The sequence below is a fragment of the Thunnus thynnus genome, chromosome 13, assembly GCF_963924715.1.
Source record: "Thunnus thynnus chromosome 13, fThuThy2.1, whole genome shotgun sequence".
In the NCBI taxonomy this organism is placed as follows: domain Eukaryota; kingdom Metazoa; phylum Chordata; class Actinopteri; order Scombriformes; family Scombridae; genus Thunnus; species Thunnus thynnus.
In genome coordinates, this window is record NC_089529.1 from 1,360,754 (window position 1) to 1,381,112 (window position 20,359).

Genomic DNA, 20,359 nt, shown 5'->3' on the forward strand with positions numbered 1-20,359 from the left:
ATGCTGATTATATATAAATTCATGAATTGATGGGAGGTCATTGTGCTAAATAGTGCAAATGATCATCTAAAGCAAAACTAAAGTGTAGTTGTAGATAGGAGTTGCCATGACTGACTGCTTCCGGGGAAGCCACTTGCAGGCTGGTGTAAGCTGTGTGTCAGTCCCCTGTGGCCAACCTCATGCCCCTGGTCTGGTTGATTCAGTGGCTGGGAATCCTGGTGGGAATCAGGGCAGGGATCAGAGGGCCCACATGAAGGTGAGAATGACTGAGTGAACAAAGGAGGAAAATGAGCCAAATTTCAGCTCAGCTCAAATCTGCAAAATCTGTGCGTAAAGTGTTGATTAGCGGTAGGAAATGTAATTGCTGTCGCTCTCTTGAAAATCACAAAATGATTAACACAAATGTGGGATCTGACCTTGAAGGACAGAATGAGAGGATGGTGATTTACTTCAGTAGTGAATATTTTTTCCATTTGTCTGTCTCCTGCCTCTTTGGGCCGGGCCACTCTCCAGTTTACAGCTCAAATCAAAAAAGTGGTTAGGGCTTGCTCCATTGCCATTTCAGCCCAAAGGCCAGTAATTCCAGTTTGCATGAGTTTTTTCTTTTTTTTTTTTTTTTCTTCTGCCAAACCAGCTACACAGTGAGGGCAGCAGATCATTTTCCCTGGTGGGCTCCAGCTAACAAGCAAGATGGAGGTGAATGTTGTGGCACTTGGCACCACATGGATCCAACTGGCAGAACCACTGAGGCCCTCCGACACAATGCCTCACAGCTCTGTGCTCTTAATTTAGGGATTTGATGTAAACAGCTTCTCTGTCAACGCCAATGTTCTTTTTTTTTTGTGCAGAATTTCTGGATTCAGAATTAAGTAGTGAGTGTGGTTGTACAACAACACCCACAAATCTGAGCTGGCAAATCATTACAAAGATGCAGATGCTAAATGACTGTTTTCTCTTGAGTTTGTGCTTTGTAGTCAGGTGCAAGGCCTCCTATATTTGTATGTAATATTACACACGGGGCATCACTTATTAAGGCTTTCCTGTCAGTCAGTCAAGTAAACAGACTCCAGCCCTCAGCAGTGATCTTAGCTAGTTCTCTTCCACATCAAATATTTTGGCATCAGTCTAACGCTGTCCTGCAGAAAACCTCAAACCAGCTGTAAACAAAGCCAAACACAAATGGCTGCAGTTCACAAGCTGCTTCCCAAACTCGCTAGTTACAGAGCTGGATAGATATCAGAAACCTCAACCTCTGCATTCTCTCATTCAGTTTGTTGTTTGCTAATTTGACTGCAGGCTGAGAATTCAATTTCAGCTAAGTCAACATATTATATGTAACTTAATTGTGGCAGAAATGTTGCCTCGACTTGACTTTATGCTGATAATATGAAAAATGAAGGTAGAATGTACAATCATCTGTTTAGTTACAACAATATTGGGTGATCTTTTTCAGCCGTGGGGATCAATTCTGAGGAACTGGAATTTTCTGGCAGTAACACACCCTGGCTACATGGCTTTCCTTACCTATGATGAAGTCAAGGCACGACTGCACAAGTACATCAACAAGCCTGGCAGGTATGGTATCTGCGTGTGTATCCTGTTAACTTGAGGTGAATGTATGCAGAAATACTCCCTGCAAGTCAAGTTTTTTCCATGTGTTGTTTGTTTTGTCCACTCTCATATTTCAGATCAGATTCTGACTGTACGGATGTGTTTGACAAGTTGACATTTTGAGTAAAGAACAAGAAAATGAAGTGAAATCCTACTACTATAGTTTGTTTACGTAGCCTTCTGAGACGCTGCGAGTCGGCCGAGAGGCAGGTCCTGGGAGCTGACCAATCAGAACAGCGTGGGCTCATCGGGGGGGGGTGGGGGGGGCCTTAAAGAGACAGGAACTAAAACAGTCTGTTTCAGACAGAGGCTGGACTGAGGGGCTGCATAAAGGCCCAGTATAAGATAAATAAGTATGTCTTATACTGGTAATTTTTTTTTAACTGTATATTCAGATACTCCAACCAAGATATTCCAGTAGAGCCCCAGATTAAAAATATAGACCTTGAAATGTGCAGAATTTGTCCTCTTTAAATTCAGATCTGAACTGTTTGTCTGTAACATTACTTATTATTGGCTAGATAAGTAGCAATCATAGTTTATTATATATATATATATATATATATATATATTTATTATATATGTTAGAGAAGAAACATTCTTAGTTGTTATCTTAAGTATGAAGAATTTCTTCCGTACATGTATGTTAGTATACATGTGAGAACATCAAATAACAACAAAAAATATAGCTGCAAGTGGTGAAAAGCGGGGTCCAAGCACATAATTTGACATACTTGAATACCTTTTAAACCACAAGAGTTCACAACATATGGGCAGAAACAGGCGGATGCACACACACCTTGGTGCTAGGTGAGCTTACAGTGACAGGCCATGTGTTTAGACCACTAGACCATCAGGACAACACAGCTGTCACTGACAGCACTCGACACTACTCATGAACTTAGTTCTGCATACAGTTAGTAAAGTACTGCATTGAAGTCAATGAGAATGAATAACTTAATGATCTGTAACACTTAACCATGATGAAATATTTTGTCGGTGATCAGAACGTCATAATGATTTTGTAAAATGGTGAGTTACTATGACGGCCTCTTATGCCTTTAACTCCCAGTCTGCAGCAGAGGGAGTCAGAGGAGGAGTGATGACTTCCACAGGTCAAGTCAAGTCAAATTTATTTATACAGCACATTTCATACGGCAAGCATAAAGTCAATGTGCTTCAAAACATAATGAATATATTACATTAACATTGCATACATAGAACAAATAAGATAAAACAAAAAATAAGAAGATGTTACGTATATAAAAACATATAAAGACAGTATAAATATATATATATATATATATATATCATTATCATTGTTAAAAGAAATAACAATAATAATACTGTTTCTAAAAAGAAGGTTTCACCCATTAACCTAACTAAAAGCTTGTGAAAAAAGATATGTTTATGATCTCAAGGGTCTGTCTGGTGTGTATTCAGAGAGCATGTCAACAACGTAGGAGGGAGCTAGGCCATTCATAGCTTTAAAAACCATAAGAAGTATTTTAAAATCAATTCTTTGCTTTACTGGAAGCCAGTGAAGCGAAATTATAACAGGAGTGATGTGTTCACACCTTCTGGTTTTGCTTAATACTCTGGCTGCAGCGTTCTGAATAAGCTGGAGTTTATTATGTGTTTGCTTTGCCAGTCCAGCAAAGAGTCCATTACAATAGTCTAGTCGACTGGAAATGAATGCATGAACCAACTTTTCAGAATCAGACTGTGACAGAAAAGATCTGACTTTGGATATGTTTGTAAGATGATTAAAAGCAGTCCTAGAGATACTGGAAATGTGCTTCTGAAAGTTAAGATCAGTGTCGAAGATCACACCCAAGTTTGTGACATGATCAGGGGGTTTTACTGGTAGGGGAGTTAACAAAGAGTTAATCTGGTGCCTCAAAGCCTTATAATATTCACCAACAGTAACCAATAATATATAACCACATGACTGTTGTCAACAAAGAAATGTTTTCTGATATTTTCATGAAGTTTGATCACACATTTGGCAATTTAAAACATTTTGTTTACACAGTACATATTACACTAAAATATTTATTGCATAGATTTTGAACGCATTTCAGAAGTTTTTACAACATTTCATCTCCAGACTAAAAACAATCAATGACTCAATTTTGAGATTGATTTGAGAGTTAATAGATTATGCAGATTTTGAAAAAAGCAGAGTTATGGAGTTTATTATGAAGCATTAGTTGCAGTGAAGCAATGTTTTTTCACATATTGCATGATATGTTGCTAAAAGAACAAAGTCTCTATGATCTTCTGGTGATTTCTGACATTCTTTTGAAGTTTTGAGGGAACTGCAAACATTTTGAAAAGTCGCTTTTAAAACCCACATACTTTGATCATCCAAAACCAAATTTCACCTGCTGACTGAAACATGACCATGGATCATGTCTTGTGAATTTCAACAAAAAAAAATGTGCAGACAGTTATGAGATATAAAAATTACAAGGTTTTGGCGCCAAATTTGATTGATGAGTTTTTATGTAAAATTGAACTGAAAGAGGTTTAATAATGTATCATTTCAAAATGGATTGACATATTAAAATTTTTTTAACAACTTAAGATCAGTGAAGTCTGTGGATGATCCTGACTAAGTGTTGGGACAATCAGTTTTCAGAGCCTTTAAATGTATGTGAGTGTTGGACTATAATAACACTGTGCTGCCTCTTTGAGGAGATAAAAAGTTAGGATTTGTTTATCCTTGACTTATCAGAGCCCCTCCCGCCAGTCACCCACAGCTTCCTGGTTGTTATCTGTGTGCTGACACACAGCCAGGTCTGAAAGTCAACATGCTGTTTTTGGGATCCAATTCTCATGGATATAATCATTGATCTCCCCAGTCTGCACATATGCTCCTGAATATTTATGACTTTGTAGCAAACAGCCTGAGCAAGAGCTCAGGCTCAAAGGCAACGGATATCAGTCAGAAATAAAGAATGTTTATGAACTTTCATTTGGGATTATATGTGTCATAAACGGATCATGCTTTGCTGTCACACCTCTGAGCTGCAGTCTGAACAACCTTCCTACAGCTCCTTATAACTGTCCTATATATTCATAAAACATGTCATATCTTTGTTTCAAAGCTTATGGTAGCTGTAGGGTTAGGGTGTAATCCATAAACACACATGATCCCTAAACACACAGCAAGAATCTGTTTAAGTGAATGAAACGGAGCTGGCCTGCATCCGTTGAAACAGCAGTAGCAGAAGTCATTTTTATTCTAAAAAATTAAAACGAATCTGTCACACCCTTCATAAACACAGGCTGTGTTAAATTTAAAAAAGTGATCTAATCTATCGCCATCTTTGTAATATAAATTCAATGCTTAGGCCTATGTGTAGTAATATTGTATTGTAACAAAAAACATGCAGATGGATGCAGTCTGAAAACAGCATGCACCTCTTTTTCAGCTAGAAAAGTCAAATCTCATTAGAATCACTGCATCCTCATAGAAAATAATTGCTGCAAAAAGAGAAACTGTGTGTGCAGTGTGTGTCTAGCAGTAGCCTGCACACTGGTTTCCGAAACAAATGCTGACAAGCCATGTTTGGTGTAGTGCTAATCTTGAGGTCCACGTGGCAGCTTCCTGGCGGGGGGAAGAAAGTAGCTTGAGAAAATACCTTCAACAACACTGCTAATTTATTGAGAGCAGCTCACATAGCCTTGAGCTGATCCATGCATGCCCTGTGATTAGCCATCTTGCGTAGCGGCTTGGTGGAGCAGAGCAGATAATGACAGGACAGGAAACGTGTGTGTGTGTGTGCCTGCGTGTAAGTGTGGGAGGGGCTGGTGTGTGGCTGAGTATGCAAATGTATAGAGTGCTGATGCCTGAGTGAATCATGTAAATACCATTGTTATGAACCAACACACATACACGTACACACAGCTGTGTGGGGGAGGGCAGTCATATCGGATGAGCCACTACATGTTAGCCCTTCCACTCACTCAGACACACACTCAAAACACAAACACGTTTATGCATGCTCTTTAATCTGTTCAGAATAGAAACACAGATTTTATAGATTGATTAAAAGTCAGCCCACGATGTATTGATTATATCTCTATCAAACAAGCATGTAAAACATGGACGTCTCATGATTATTTCAATGTTATTTGACTGTTGGAGCATGGTATCACTGCAGCCTGTACACAGACAGGCAGACTGTCTGTCTTCAGCTAAGCTCTTCCAATCAAGGGGCAGAATACAGCTTATTAGCATCACTGAAACTCTCAAACTGTCTTCCCACGTCTCATCTAAATCCAAGCCCTGGTGGATTTAGCTTGGTGCCTTTGTTGCTGGTGGAGGTGGGATCATACGGTGGTCAAGGCTCGCTCTAAGCCCAGCACTGTGGCGGACTGCATTTATAATACCTACTCACTCTCTTTTTTTCACATCTTTTTCACATTCAGATTGTTCCACCTTGTGCTGAGCTGTTTCCTTTGTATTCAGATGTGATTTGCACATGGAAATCCCTATGTGATAAAGCTTTAAAGACACAGCAGAAGCACCATTGTTTGTTGCACTTAAGTTTTATATAAAAGTCAAAGGTAGAAAGTTCATATTTCATTATTTTTTGTTCTCATCACTGGCTCATTTCTCAATGCTCAAAGTGAGGCGAGTTGTAATCATCTCATCTGTTCTGCTCTCCAGTGGTCATTCAGGTGCTATTGATGACATCAGGTCTGTGCAATTGAATTATGGGGATATTTAAAAAGGCTATTAGCATTTATTCCAGGGATTGCACAGCCATGGCTGTTGATGAAATGATCCCAAAAAGTGTCAAATAAATGTTATAGAATGTCCCTACTGCAAATTTGAAAGACAATTTACTGGTTGCTGTCAACTACAGTCCCTACATTTAATGATCTACAGCTGTCCTAAATATGGATCCATGTCCATCTTTTATTTTTTAAACCACCAAAAGCCTCTTTGATCAAGAATGTGTTCTCTGCATCTTGTTTCTTTTGACGCAGTTTCTCAGAAGCCCACAGCACATGCAAACACACACACACACACACACACACACACACACACACCAGCAGCACTAGTAGCAGCAGTTATGGAGGACTTACTGCACTGTGTGAGAGAATTGATCTTTGTGAGTCCATGCACTCACTGTGAGACCTGTTGATTATTGCTTTTATGTTTTCAATGCAACAGAAGAACTTTTCAGTCACACCATGTACAAATGGTGCAGATCAGAGCCTGACATATTTTTTGTGACTCTTGAAACATTGTGTGTGTGTTAACATGCACTTTAAGTAACCAGGTTACAGTGGCTTTCTAAATGAGGAAGCTCAGGGTAGGGGATTAGAGAGACCTGGTCTGTTGTGTACACTATGAGGGTTAACCATGCTGAATCTTATGAAGACCTGCTGTATTTACTTTGAACATCTTTGAGAAGAGTAGAAATTATATCTAACAAGACAAGTTGTGACAGTTTTCACATTTATTTAAAACACTTTTTATTATTAAAAGTACATACAGCAGTCCACTAACAGCTGTTTTCAATACAATACTACAGGAAACTTTTTCATTTGTTAGTTATACATGTTTTATTTTGAAGTGTGTGTGTGAATGATGAGCGTCTGTCCTCTTTCTCTCCCAACAGTTACATCTTCAGACTGAGTTGTACGAGACTGGGCCAGTGGGCCATCGGCTATGTGACCAATGATGGTAACATACTGCAGACCATCCCCCACAACAAACCGCTGTTCCAGGCCCTCATCGATGGCTACAGGGAGGGCTTGTATGTAACCCGTCACACACTCTTTATCTCTAGCTCTCTTGCTGTTTGTGTATTGATCAGACGTGTTAAACTCTCCACTGTGTTTGAGCCGCATACAAATAAGAAATGATCAAGCGTGTCTGAATCAGTCACATCTGATTTGCATAGCCTTTAACTGGCTGAACAGAGTGCGGTTCTTCTTAAAGGAGTAAACCTTTTCTGAAAGCCACTTCCTAGATGAAACGACAAGTTTTTTGTCTCAGCCAGATGAGAGAATGTGTTTGAGTTTGAAGTCGTTCTGCGAGGCCATCTGTTATTATCATACCTGATAATATGACAGCCCCCTCAGACAAATCAAACATGCATCCTTCCTTTCAGTGTGCTGCATCTCACTTGTCTCAGCCGTCAGTCACAGCCGGCTGAGGCTGTTCTAGGAGTGCTGTGTCTTCTAACAAGTCTATTGTCTCCGGGGAGCGAGGAGAGGAGGAGGAGGAGGGGGAGGTGGAGCAAGGGGGATTCTGTTTGAAGCACCTCTGTTTTTAATCAAGCAGGGAGACCCCGGCAACTGTAGGGGAAGTGAAGTCACATCAGTTGTTCTTTCAAATGTCAGTCATAGGGGTTATACACAGACTTGTTAATGTTGAAGACGTTTTCAAAATTAAATCAATTTCAGAAACAGTTAAGTGGAAAAGAGTTTCTGCCATTTTTGTAGTAATAGCTGGAGGCTATATTTTACAGTTTTTATTCAATGCACAGAGAGATATTATTAACACACACCATATGTTTTGTAGTGAAGGCTTGTAGTGATCTGCTGATAGCTGATATTTTCTGTCAGTCAGAATTAAGAAAACTCTCCAAACAGCATTTGAAGTACAACTAGAAGAGTGCAGATCTCCACAAGGTGTGTAAGTTTTCTTCTATAGACGTATGCAAAGTCTTTTGTATAGTATAGGCTTAGTTTCCTGTAAAGTGCATAGAATAGTGTGTTGTACTGTCGCCTAACTGTATAAACTTAATAAGGAAACACAACGGGATGATAAGTCCAAACTTCTCAATTGTTTGTTTTAACACACCACACAAATGAACATCTCTCCCTACCTCCCTCTCCCCTCCCAAACAAAGAAGAGTTGAATCTCACTCAGTTGTTCCTTACAGTCAAGATGGTGACAAAGCTAAAAAAACCCAGGAATTTATTCATGTTGTATCTGACTTTAGTGGATCATAACATATCAAGTGTGGAATTAATCCGCAGATGCTCCAGTTCAAGATGAGACCAAACTTTTCTATGGATGTCAGTTTTTGAGCCACAACAAAGGCCAGAATGTGGCCTGCAACAGACTTGTTTTTAGCCTAGCCGATTGCCAGAAATGCCTTTTGCTATGTTGTAATACATATTGTCAAATGAGGAGGACTGCTGAAACAACAAAAGTCTAAGCTTTACTATAAACTCATAAAGAATCGCGTTATAAAATAGGATTTTCAAAAATTGTGATCACCGAAACCACAAGAGGTCTTTGAGCGTACAGTCATAAATGTGCACCGAAAATATGAGGCTGATGGGTCCAGTAGTATGTGAGATTAGCTGTGGACAGATAAACACACAAACAGTAAACACTTGTGCTTTTGTTTTTTTATGTGTTCTGTCCTTAGGGGCCACCATACGTCAGTGCAGTTAGTGAAATGCATACTTGATAACGTGTTACCAATTAAGAAGAACTGATAAAACACGATTAATCAAACATGCTATGTATTTGTACTGTTGTTTAAATTATGATTCTTTTCTCATCTGCAGCTACTTGTTTCCTGATGGTCGCAGCTACAATCCTGACCTCACTGGTTTATGTGAGCCGACGCCTCATGATCACATCAAAGTGACACAAGTGGGTTTGAAAATATGCTTTTTTATAAGCAGAATAATGTACACGGTTCCCTGACAAAGCAAGAATACATCACATAAGCTCAGTCTTCAATATGATATTTAAGTGTGGAAAAAACATTTACTGACAACTGATTGAACCTGATCAAATATGTATCAGGCTGCTCAATGAAATGTGAAATGAGGCATGATTCTTCATCTGAGCAGCTTTTTGCTTGTCTCAGATTTATTCAGAAACTGATTTTTGTGCATAGTGAGGCAGGAACTTTTTATTTTTCCAGAGCTGCCACCACATTTTTTCAGTTTAAAAATTGGAGGCAAAGACCAGCCCAGCCCAAAAGGAACTGTCAATCATCTGTTGTATAGCCTACTTTGACCAGATAATAATGAGTGAAATATTATAGACTGGCATTTTGTGGCTGTGAATTTCTCATATGATATTTTGAGTAGTGTATTCCAAACAGGGGAAGTCAGGGAATATCATCAGATTTTAAAGATGGATCACGTGTAAATTGATTGTCATGTGATTTGTTTGACATATATGTTTTTTCTCTAACTGAAAGTGAAATGAAAAATAGACCATTCACCCCTTTTGACAACATTAACTATGATTATTTAAGCTCATGGGATAGATCTGACTGAACGCTGGAAAGTCCCTGAAAACATGGTGTGATTTTACACTAGGGCCATGGTGGGAAGTCTGTGCTGTGTGTATACTGTATGTGTCTGTATATTTTTGTGTCTGCTCTCATCTATAGTTTGATATTTGCATCACTGATGACTAACAGGAGTTTGTTCTGCCTGAACAGGAGCAGTATGAGCTGTACTGTGAAATGGGCTCCACCTTCCAGCTTTGTAAGATCTGTGCTGAGAACGACAAAGACGTCAAGATCGAACCCTGCGGTCACCTCATGTGTACTTCCTGTCTCACGGCCTGGCAGGTATTGTAATGAACCGTACTGCATCAACTTAACTGGAAATCAAATCTTTGAACAGAGGGATACATCTGTGACCTTGGACAATTGCTGTTACCGTTAGTCATGTTCATGTACTCGGGGAAATTACGTGTCATCGAATCGTCTCTGTCTGTACAATACTGTGAAAACGCCAGCGCCTCACATGTAAGAAACATTTTTAACTCTTTTTGACGCTGCTAACATTGATATTTCTAGATTCATCTGTAAGAATGAATCTGGTTTGAAGATAATTAATAATCTGCATGTAAGTGAGAAAAGACTGCTGAATAATAGAAGCAGCTTTCAGCCTCCAGTGAAAGATACATGGACAGAAAAACCTCCCTCCCTCCCTCCCTCCCTCACTTCCTCCCTCTGTCCTTGCATCTGTCCTAATCAAATTTCCACGTATCAGTCAGTAACGGAAGTGAAAACTGAGAGTGTGTGCACACATTATATTCCAGTATTTCTGCATGTGTTTTTCTGCCTCCTGCTGTGTGCTATTTTTCTTGTAACATGTGCATCCCACAGCACATAGTCCTGCACTGCTGTGTTCATTGTGCTTGTGCACTGGTTCGTGTATCAGAGGCTGTACCAGCAAAGTGTGTTTGCAATTACCTTCCCCTAATGAGTCATTAGCATCAAGTCCAGAGAATCCCTCCTCTCCTCCCTCTCCACCTCCATCTTTTATACCTCTCTCTTCCTCCTCCTCCTCCTCCTCCTCCTTCCTCTGTGTGAGACATATGTGTTGCAGGGACATAGTGATGGCTCTCAAGACATGTTGGACTTCTGCGCTGATCCTGATGTTGTTGATCTCTAGCAGGGACACACACACATTCATTCTGCAGGCCTGAAAACAAGCCCAAAAAGCTGTCTTACAATCACAATTCTGCATCAAGTATTTTTGCTGCTTTCTCTCAGAAGGACATACTAGTGGTGTCAAATATTAACATTAAGTTATCAGTGGTGCAAGTGAAACATATCACTGGGATCATTCTGTTTTCTAACTGGAATGTTTTCACCAACAGCAAGCTTATTTATTATTTATATTTTTTGTATTATGTGTATTACAGTTTAATATATTTATACAAGCAAACCATATCTCAGTGCTGCTTTTCAAACTGCTTTAGTTGTTTGGCAGTGGAGCCTTTGCGAGGGAGGACATGGAAGATGATTCAGAGGACAATGAGTGCAAGTTTTATACATGAAGTTGAGTGCACTTTGTTTTTCATTCAGATAGCTCTATAATAGTTTCCATTTATCATGAACCGTTCCATTTGCATAGTGTTAGTCAGAGTTGATGTCTAAATGAGCTTCATTGAATATGTTGAAATGTATCGCTCTTATAATGGTAATGATAATAAAGTCTATTTATATAGCACAAAATCAGCTATTACAAAGTGCTTGTAAAGTAATTCAGTTGAAAATAGTGAAAATGTTGATCAAATAGTAATAACTTAAGCCTTAAGGACAAACAATAAAATGAGATCAAATAGTAAGAATAAAGGCTAAGATACACATACAGTATATTGTACCGTATATGTACACATACATTACCACATATTGACATATATATGCACAGAGACATAGACTTACACACACAACCACACAGACTGAAGTATTACATGAAGCTGTAGGGTAAATCTTTATGTTCTGCTTACCATAGTGATGTTGAGATGACACTTTCTTTAGATAGATTATTTTTCTAGAAATACAAACATGATGAGCACTGAAGCCTGTCTTTTGAAAAGTCTGCAGTCAGCTTGTGCTTCTTGCCACAGGAAGTCATCATATGACTCATTATAATGAGATGAGTATGACATGGTATGTAAATTATTATGAAAATCTGAATTTTGGTATCTCCTTAGGTAGACTTTTGTAGACTCTCATTTTGCAACTTATCCCACAAATTTTTGGGTAGCACACACACTAGCGTTTTTGTTTGCTGCTCAGTTCTCCAGTGGTTCAGTTTCATGGTTACAAAGCTGGAAAGCTTTTTCTTGGGTGGCTTTACTCTGACAAATGAGCGCAGTCTTTCCAGAGATCAGTCCTCTGCTCTGTAAACAGCAGGATTCAGCAGCACCCACATTAACAGTGTTTGTTTGTCATACTTCCTGTTATGACAACTCGACGTGACCCCACCTCCTCCACAACCTCAGTCAGTGATTCAGTGACGTATGTTAGTGTGTGTGTATGTGTGTGTGCGCTTCAGTAATGAAATATTTTCCTCCACATCAGTTAAAGTGTGAGTCATAGAGAAAGAGGGAACCCTCCTACCCTGTGACAGTGACTAACCCAGCACCGGTCCGTTCAGGTCATTGACTCAGTGGTGGTTCCCTGACTTTCCTCTCGCTATGTGTATTAGTCAGCTGGGATGGAACAGACATGCACTCTTCACTCACAGCTGGCTGATGATCTATGTAATTCCACATCCTGTTCTCTCTAATGACTGTTTTTGATCTCTGCAGAATATGGGGGCACATGAGAGGGTTCCCTTATTCTAGCTATTATTTTTACCCGGAATCAATGTAGTGAGAACTCTGAATGATTCACAGGGGCTTTTCTATATCATGTTTTCACCAGTCTGTAGGCTCGTTAGGTTTGTGCGTTTTACTAATGATTGTGTCAGTAGTATTGGCAAGTTGTAACTATTTCTTTCCACAAAGTAAAAGTCAACATTGACCATAGTAACGCAAACACCAACAAACAGAAACCCACTATACACTACAGCAGACAGAGTTAGCAACTAGATGGTAAACATAGTGGAGCATTTAGCAGCTAAAGAGACAGATATGGTGGAGATGGTGGAGACCAAACCGGAGCTGAAAGGAGAGTGAATATTGGACTTACATTCATCAGGTGGAAACAAACACATTTCAAACTGAATGAGAATGTTGTTCTGTGTCTGCTGGATGTTTCAATGAGAAACTGTTTGCTAACAGGTTCAACAAAACAACTTTATTAGGTGCTAGTATGTCAGTTATGTGTTTCTTAGATGCCTAGTTACAGCCCTCTCTCTTCAACCAAATGTTTTCCAGCTCTAACCTAGATTCCAAGACATTTTTTTGACCTGTAAATCAGTAATTCAGAGTGGGAAGGTTAGAGTATACCAATACCCTGTTTGCAAACTTATTTTTCTGTCTATTTCAGAGCAGAAGTTCAGGAGTAGTTTGCTCTTTGTCAGTTCAGTCATGCCTGTTGCTGAACAGTAGGGTTTCTTCAGTGTCCATGACCATCACACCATCTCCTCCCCCCTCTGGGCTCCCTTCCTTTTAGCCTCCCACTCCTTCCCTTCTCCACCCACTCCAATTAGGATTAAGTTTCAAACATGCCTTTGGTGAGTCCCCCGCCAAGTCCCCAACCATATGGCCGCCACAAATGCAGCTTTGTTCTCTAAATATTGTCTGCCTTTGATTGTAGCCCCTGAGTCAATGAAGAGAGATGCACTGGAAACCAAAACCTCTTTTATTCTCTTATTTATGACCCCTGTTTAACAGGGGGCTGCCATGTGGAATATGTACATGTGGCCAATGAATGTTGTAAAGTTGCAAAACAGTTTTCCCTGGAGAGGATCTACACAAGCATGTGTCCAGTCAACTTTGCCGGAGTCCTTTCATAAAGGGGGGGAGAGAGAGAGTAAGATATAGGGCAAGAGAGAGAAGCACACAACCTTAACCATGTGTATCCCAACTGTGTGCAGCAACAGCCAAGTGATTCTTTCCTCATGTTCCTGAAACAATGAAGCCATGCTCATCATATCTTTAAATATGGAAATGGGTTATAATGTCACCACCACACCTGTGCCTGTGTGTGTGTGTATGTGTGTGTGTGTGTGTGTGTGTGTGTGTGTGTGTGTGTGTGTGTGTGTGTGAAATCTCCTATTTCATGCTAACTCTTTTTCTTATCTGTTCCAGGAGTCAGATGGCCAGGGTTGTCCGTTCTGTCGTTGTGAGATCAAAGGCACAGAACCCATCATTGTGGATCCCTTTGACCCACGAAATGAGGGCAACAAGTGCTTCTTCCTGGACCAGCACAGCTGCCCCATGCTGGAGCTGGATGATGAGGAAGACAGAGAGGACTGCCTGGTCATGAATGGACTGGCCAACATCAGGAAGGTAAAGGCTTGTAGAACCAGCTGCTTGTCAGATTGGAAAATATGATGATGTATTATCATTCTTTTTTTGAGAGAGGAAGAAAGAAGAAAAGTTCTGCAGATGTTGTAATTCTCTTTTGTCCACAGCTGGTTATAAATGACTGATTATTTGCTTTACTTTTCTCTCAGCACTGTGCTGAGCGCCAGAACTCACCCATGGTGTCTCCGAGCTCTTCACCTGTCAGCCAACACAGAAAAGCCCACATAGGAGACCCTGGCCACTGCGGCCAGCATCTCGGCCTTCCCCCTGTCCCACCACGACTCGACCTCATCCAGAAGGGTGCCATCCGCTCCCCATCTGCCAGTCCCACCGGCTCCCCAAAGGTCAGTCATTATAAAGGAAAATGTGTCACCTGTATTTTCTGGCACATAATAATTCAAGACTCAAAGTCACAGAATCATTTAAAACAAACTATGTGAAAGCAAGTTTAGGAAGTGCTTTACAGGACGGCTTAAAAACAAGAATAACACATTACATCAGGAGGATGTAAACACAGGAAACAAAGTAGGTTAGAGGGAAAAAAAAGATAAACACATGACTTAAAAAATAAAAAAAACATAAGAAAACAACTCCACATGAAAGCTGCACAAGGCCAAAAAGCACTTTGATAACCTCAAGTGGCAGCAAGTCATAAATGTTTGAATTTCTGAAGGATTTCATTACCCACAAATCATGTTATGTGACAATTGTTCTCCCTAGTGGCTGATGGAGGCCATAGTTAGTGGAGAAAGTGTTGTATTTGACCTGCATGTTTTTATTTGGCAGCTCTACATGCTAGAGCTGCCAAGGAGACCTTTGAGAATATCAAACACCAGAAATTGCAGTATCTTTGCATAAAAACTCAATGTGGTGTAATGTAATTCTAAAATGAATCTTGAATTATTTAGATGCTCCTCTGTCATTTCTTACCATATCTCTCCACCTCTCCAGTCTTCACCAGGCATGTCCAGGAAGCAGGACAAGCCTCTCCCAGCCCCACCTCCTCCACAGAGGGACCCACCTCCACCACCTCCCCCTGAGCGTCCTCCCCCCATCCCCCCAGAGTCACGCCACTCTTGGCTCTCCAGTCCTTCTTCCTTGTCCTCTTCCATCTCATCTTCTACCGGTGCATTGTCAGACTCCCAGATGCCCCCTGAGACACGGTGTCCCAAAGAGAGCCACTTGTCAGATGCCCACAGGACTGAAGGGGAACACCCGCTCCAGCTGGGGCCAACCGTCCCCTCCCACCTGAACGGAAGACCACTCAGTTGTCCGTCTGCAGGATTTGGGCGGTTACATCCCAGAATGGAGGGGGCAGGAAACTCAGAGAGCTCCAAGGTAGGGCTTAGATGTCAGTTTTAACATTGAAGGTGATAAGTTGGGATAAGCATGGGAAGCTGATTTCTTTATTTTCTTTGTTTCCTCAGTAAAAGAAAAAAAACTGTGCTGTAAGATAACGCAATATGCTTTCTTAAGAAATCTAAGATCTTTAAAGAGGCACATGTGTTGATTATGTATGTAAGATTTTTGTTCTCTTGGGATTGAAATGTCTGTTCACTTTGGTCTAGACTGAAATATCTCAACAACTATTGGATGGATTCATTCATAGTTCCCAGAGAATGAATCCTACTGAATTTGATGATGCCCCGTCTTTTCCTCTAACACCACCAGCAGGTAGACATTCGTGGTCTAGAGTGAAAATGTCTCAACAACTGTTGAATGGATTAACATCCAGTTGGAAATTCATGGTCTTTGTGATTGCCTGACTTCTCATCAGGTCAACATTTCAGTTTATCTCATACTTTGGTTTATCTGTCTTAGAGTTGGGTCATCTTTTCATGAGCATTACAGCCTTATAGAGCTTCTAGTGTGGCTGTAGACTCTTGTTTCTTTTACATATGATAGGGGTGGCCACCAAAGGACTTGGAGAGAACATGAGACAGGTTAGGAGGCATTTTTTTAAGAAGCTGTGGTAAATTCAAACCATACAAAGTCCAGTCCTTTTGTTTGCTTTGTCACAGTCTCTACTGAGAAATTGAACACAGTATGTAGGAAGGGCTTAAATGTTTTAGGTGCCATTCAATGTCAGCCCCACCCATGTTTGGTCATATCAAGTCAATTTATTTATATAGCGCCAAATCACAACAGAAGTTATCTAAGGGCAGTTTTCACATAGAGCAGGTCTAGACTGTACTTTTTAATTTACAGAGACCCATCATTCCTCCATGAGCAGCACTTGGCGACAGCAGCAAGAAAAAACTCCCCTTTAACAGCAAGAAACCTCAAGTAGAACCAGACTCTAGGTGGGCGACCATCTGCCTTGACCAGTTGGGTTGAGAATGTGTATATGTTTATTTTACACTTTTCAACAACACAGTGACCCAGTTTAGGGACATGTACAGTATAATAATCAGTTTGATAGGTATTCCTTAGAAAAGCAATCAAACCTGCTTATTTTAGAGAGGTCAGTCAAACCAATTTAGAGTCCCAAAAGTCTTTATTAACATACTTTAGTTGATGGTTGGTATGTGAAGCTATGGCTAAAAAGAGAGACATAAAGCTGCAGTGGGCAGACCAGGTTCAGTAGAGGGTTATGTGCCTTGCACACATCACTCGTTGTTATTAAGAGTTTTAACTGCATTACTCATGCAACACACCCAGAGTTATGAACTGCAGTCTTACAGTCACAAAAAATGTATAGATTAATTAGAATGCTAATGGCCTTCATTTTATCCTGCCATTCAAACATCCACACAAACACACCCTGATGACAGAGAGCTACCATGCAATGTGCTGGCCTGAATATTGGGAGCATTTCATTTCGCCCAGGGCCCCTGGACATGTGGACAGGAGGAGCCAGGGATCGAACCGCTGACCCTGTGATCAGTGGACGACCAGCTCTACCTCCTTAGCCACAACCCAAATTTTAAAATGACAATGAAATTGATGGTATGAATCAGTAAAGTGTATCAGGTGCAAAAATGAACACAAAAACAGCTATTTTACATGCAGTAATAGCAATATGTTTCACACATAGTGGCATGCACTAAGCGGAGCACTAAGCTTGAACTGTGTTGCTGTTATTGAATGTAATATACGTGCCCATGTTTGCACCTGATGCACTTTACTGATCCATTTATTCAAGCGGCTGCCTGTCTGTTAGTTTGTAACTAGAAGTTTGTGGTTCACAGTCCTGCATGAATACGTCAGCCCCTGCTTTAACTGCCACTGATGTTCTGAAGCAAGGCACAACTACCCACTGTAGAGCAAGGCTCTATGGACTATTGTTAATTAGATTAATATAGATTAGATTTATAAATTCATGTGCATTTGTTTATGCTGTGTCAAAATTGTAATGAGTTAACATTGTGGTTATTGAAATCCTTTTGTCCATAGTTATAAAACTGAGTGAGATATGCATAGGGCGTCATCTATGAGGAGAGAGACAGTGATGGAAAGTAGATTCACATGTTTTTATTGTTTGTGATATTCACCAGGGAGATTTTATTCCTCGAGTCATGCCTGATTTAATTACTTGTGTGTACAGTTACCGCTCTGATTGTGAAAGAGCAGAAACAAAAAACAAGAATGAAAGCCTTTTCTGACAGAGTAGCAATAAGCTTCACTGCCATTCTTCTGATAAGACAATACATGCTTGAAGTGTGTTGGACAGAATATAAATATGATAATCTATGCTAAATAATGAAATCCCCGTTTCCACTGAAACTCAGTGTTTGAACTGACCATTCAGATACAACCAATCGAATCCTCCAGACACTGTCTGACATTTACTGCTGTAGAACCCAGAATACTGCTGAGCATCTGCATAATTTGCACACTCTCTCCACTTTATCATTTAAAAGCCTTGTGTGCAGTACACACACACACACACACACACGCACACACACAGCCTATCACTCATTCTCCCTCCAGAGACACTCTTTGATCAGAAAGTGCCTCCAGACGCCTGTGGAGAGCGTTGTCACTTTTGGTAATATTCAGGAAGTTATTGTGGTTATTTGCATATGTTTTGTCTTCCATATAGAGCAACTCTCACTTCAAAGACAGGTACTGTATGCTTGGCAGGTGGAATATAGTTTTCAACTGAAGGTCATTTCATTTCAAGTTTCAGAACAGTCCAATGAAATGGCTGCAGAAGGAATTTAATAATAGTAGTAGTACTAGTTGCAGTAGTCGTGTTGGTAGTTCTATAAAATACTGTACTATAAATCCTGGTTTTGACCATGTAGCTGGGTCAAAAACAATATTTGGAGCTGAAATGTGTCTCCCACACAGAGAGCTGACCTTTGACTTCACTGTGTTTGCTTAATGCTGGCTAATCTGGCAGCAGATTCACAGGTTATGCTTTCTCTGTGAATGTAGATTATTTTTGGCATGGGATTAATACTAATCTCACAGAAGATGTTTCTAATGCTCCTCTGCATTGTGTTTCCTCTCAGCAACACTGTTTTTACATGCAGAGCTTGACGTGGTATATATGCTATAGGCTACAGTTGTTTTTGTGATAAGTGGATATTAACAGCTCAGAGCACTGTGGGCCAATGACTGTACAAAGCATCCTTTATTTTAAATGTACCAGGTTTGATGAAAACAAGTAATTTGCACATAAATACTTGTTTGTGCATCCTTGAACCTCTGCCCTTTTTGACTTGAGTTGCTTTGAAACCAAGCTAAATGAAGCAGAAGTGCTCTATCTACCTTCAATAAGGTGTCCTGGGTGTGTTTGATTAGTGTTCTCATGTGTTCCTCCCAGGTAGGGAACACGTGAGATATCTGATAATGTTGTTAACATTGACCTACTCCATTGTTCCTTTGTGTGTTCTTTTAAAATTCTCCCCCCTTCTATCTCTCGTGTGTGTCTGTGCAGCCCTTCTCTAATGGTGTGCAAGTTGGCGATGAGTATGACATCCTTCCTTCACGGCACTCGCCAACTCAGTCCATCCATGCCAGTAGCCACAAGTGAGTATTACACACTGAGAACATTTATCCAGGATGCTGTTAACACATTTTCTTTGGGAATATCCTGAAATGATATCTCTGTACAGCCACTTTGTATTAATATTGTCAGATAAGAGCTGAGTGTATTGAAGTGTGTTTGTTCTCTGCATACATAAAGAGGTACTTTAACCGGTGAGCTCTTTATAGCTCCTCTGACAAGGCTGTATTTAAAAACATATCAGCACTGCATGGGTCAGTGTATCAATATACAGTCTGTGTAAATCATAAAAAGATGCTGAAATGTTTAATCACTGGATGGTGCATGCCACTTTCTTTCAAGACTCAGCTATATCTAATTTCCTGTATTAGACAGCGCAAGGTTATTTGCCTACAGAACTGTATAAGCCAAAATGGGAACAGCACAAAATAGATATGTGGTCTACAGTGCAGAGCAGTAACACAACTGGACCAGTGTTTTACCTTATTTTCAGCTAAAATGAGCTTCAGTGGACATTAAAGAAGTTTTCCTTACACAAAGATTAGTCCAGTGAGTATAAATAATAAAAAATAAAATGAATAAAATCCAGTTCTACATCAGCCAGATGCTACTTGTATTTGTACATATTGTATATATTTGCATTTCGATCACAGTTTGGGCTATAATCCTGTTCTCCTCTTAGATATTCCCTTTTAGCCTTAAGTTACTTCTTTCAAACCTCCTTTCTTGTCTCTGTGGTTTCAGACACAGAGACTTTATACCAGTGAGGTCTAGTAGCCGTAGGGAAAAGTTCTGGTTAGAAACAGCTTTGAAAAATGATGGCTGAACAACTAATAGCCTTTTAGCTGCAGCCAGAATTAGATTAGATATTTCTGTGTATCAGGCTGTATTGGAGGCAGGGGATAGAGCTGTCACTTCTGATGAAGCTTGAGCTGAATGGGGAAGCTCTGGTTCTACTGAAAACTATTTAGTGTTTTTAAAATATTGCACACACTCCCCTCGCACAAGTGACTGCAGCTGATTTGCACATACATTCTGTAAGCATAGAATCACTCGCTCACACACACACA

General features: G+C 40.2%; 1 protein-coding gene across 1 annotated transcript in view; it reads left to right on the plus strand.

The window, feature by feature from the left end:
- The window catches only part of cblb (Cbl proto-oncogene B, E3 ubiquitin protein ligase), a 56,720-nt gene that overhangs the window by 27,397 nt on the left and 8,964 nt on the right, over positions 1-20,359 (plus strand). Inside the window, exons 6-13 of the mRNA XM_067607207.1 lie at positions 1,454-1,575; positions 7,254-7,391; positions 9,163-9,250; positions 10,056-10,187; positions 14,114-14,314; positions 14,482-14,676; positions 15,284-15,670; positions 19,221-19,312. Coding sequence (XP_067463308.1) covers positions 1,454-1,575; positions 7,254-7,391; positions 9,163-9,250; positions 10,056-10,187; positions 14,114-14,314; positions 14,482-14,676; positions 15,284-15,670; positions 19,221-19,312 — 1,355 coding nt within the window. The remainder of the gene's footprint in view (positions 1-1,453; positions 1,576-7,253; positions 7,392-9,162; positions 9,251-10,055; positions 10,188-14,113; positions 14,315-14,481; positions 14,677-15,283; positions 15,671-19,220; positions 19,313-20,359) is intronic.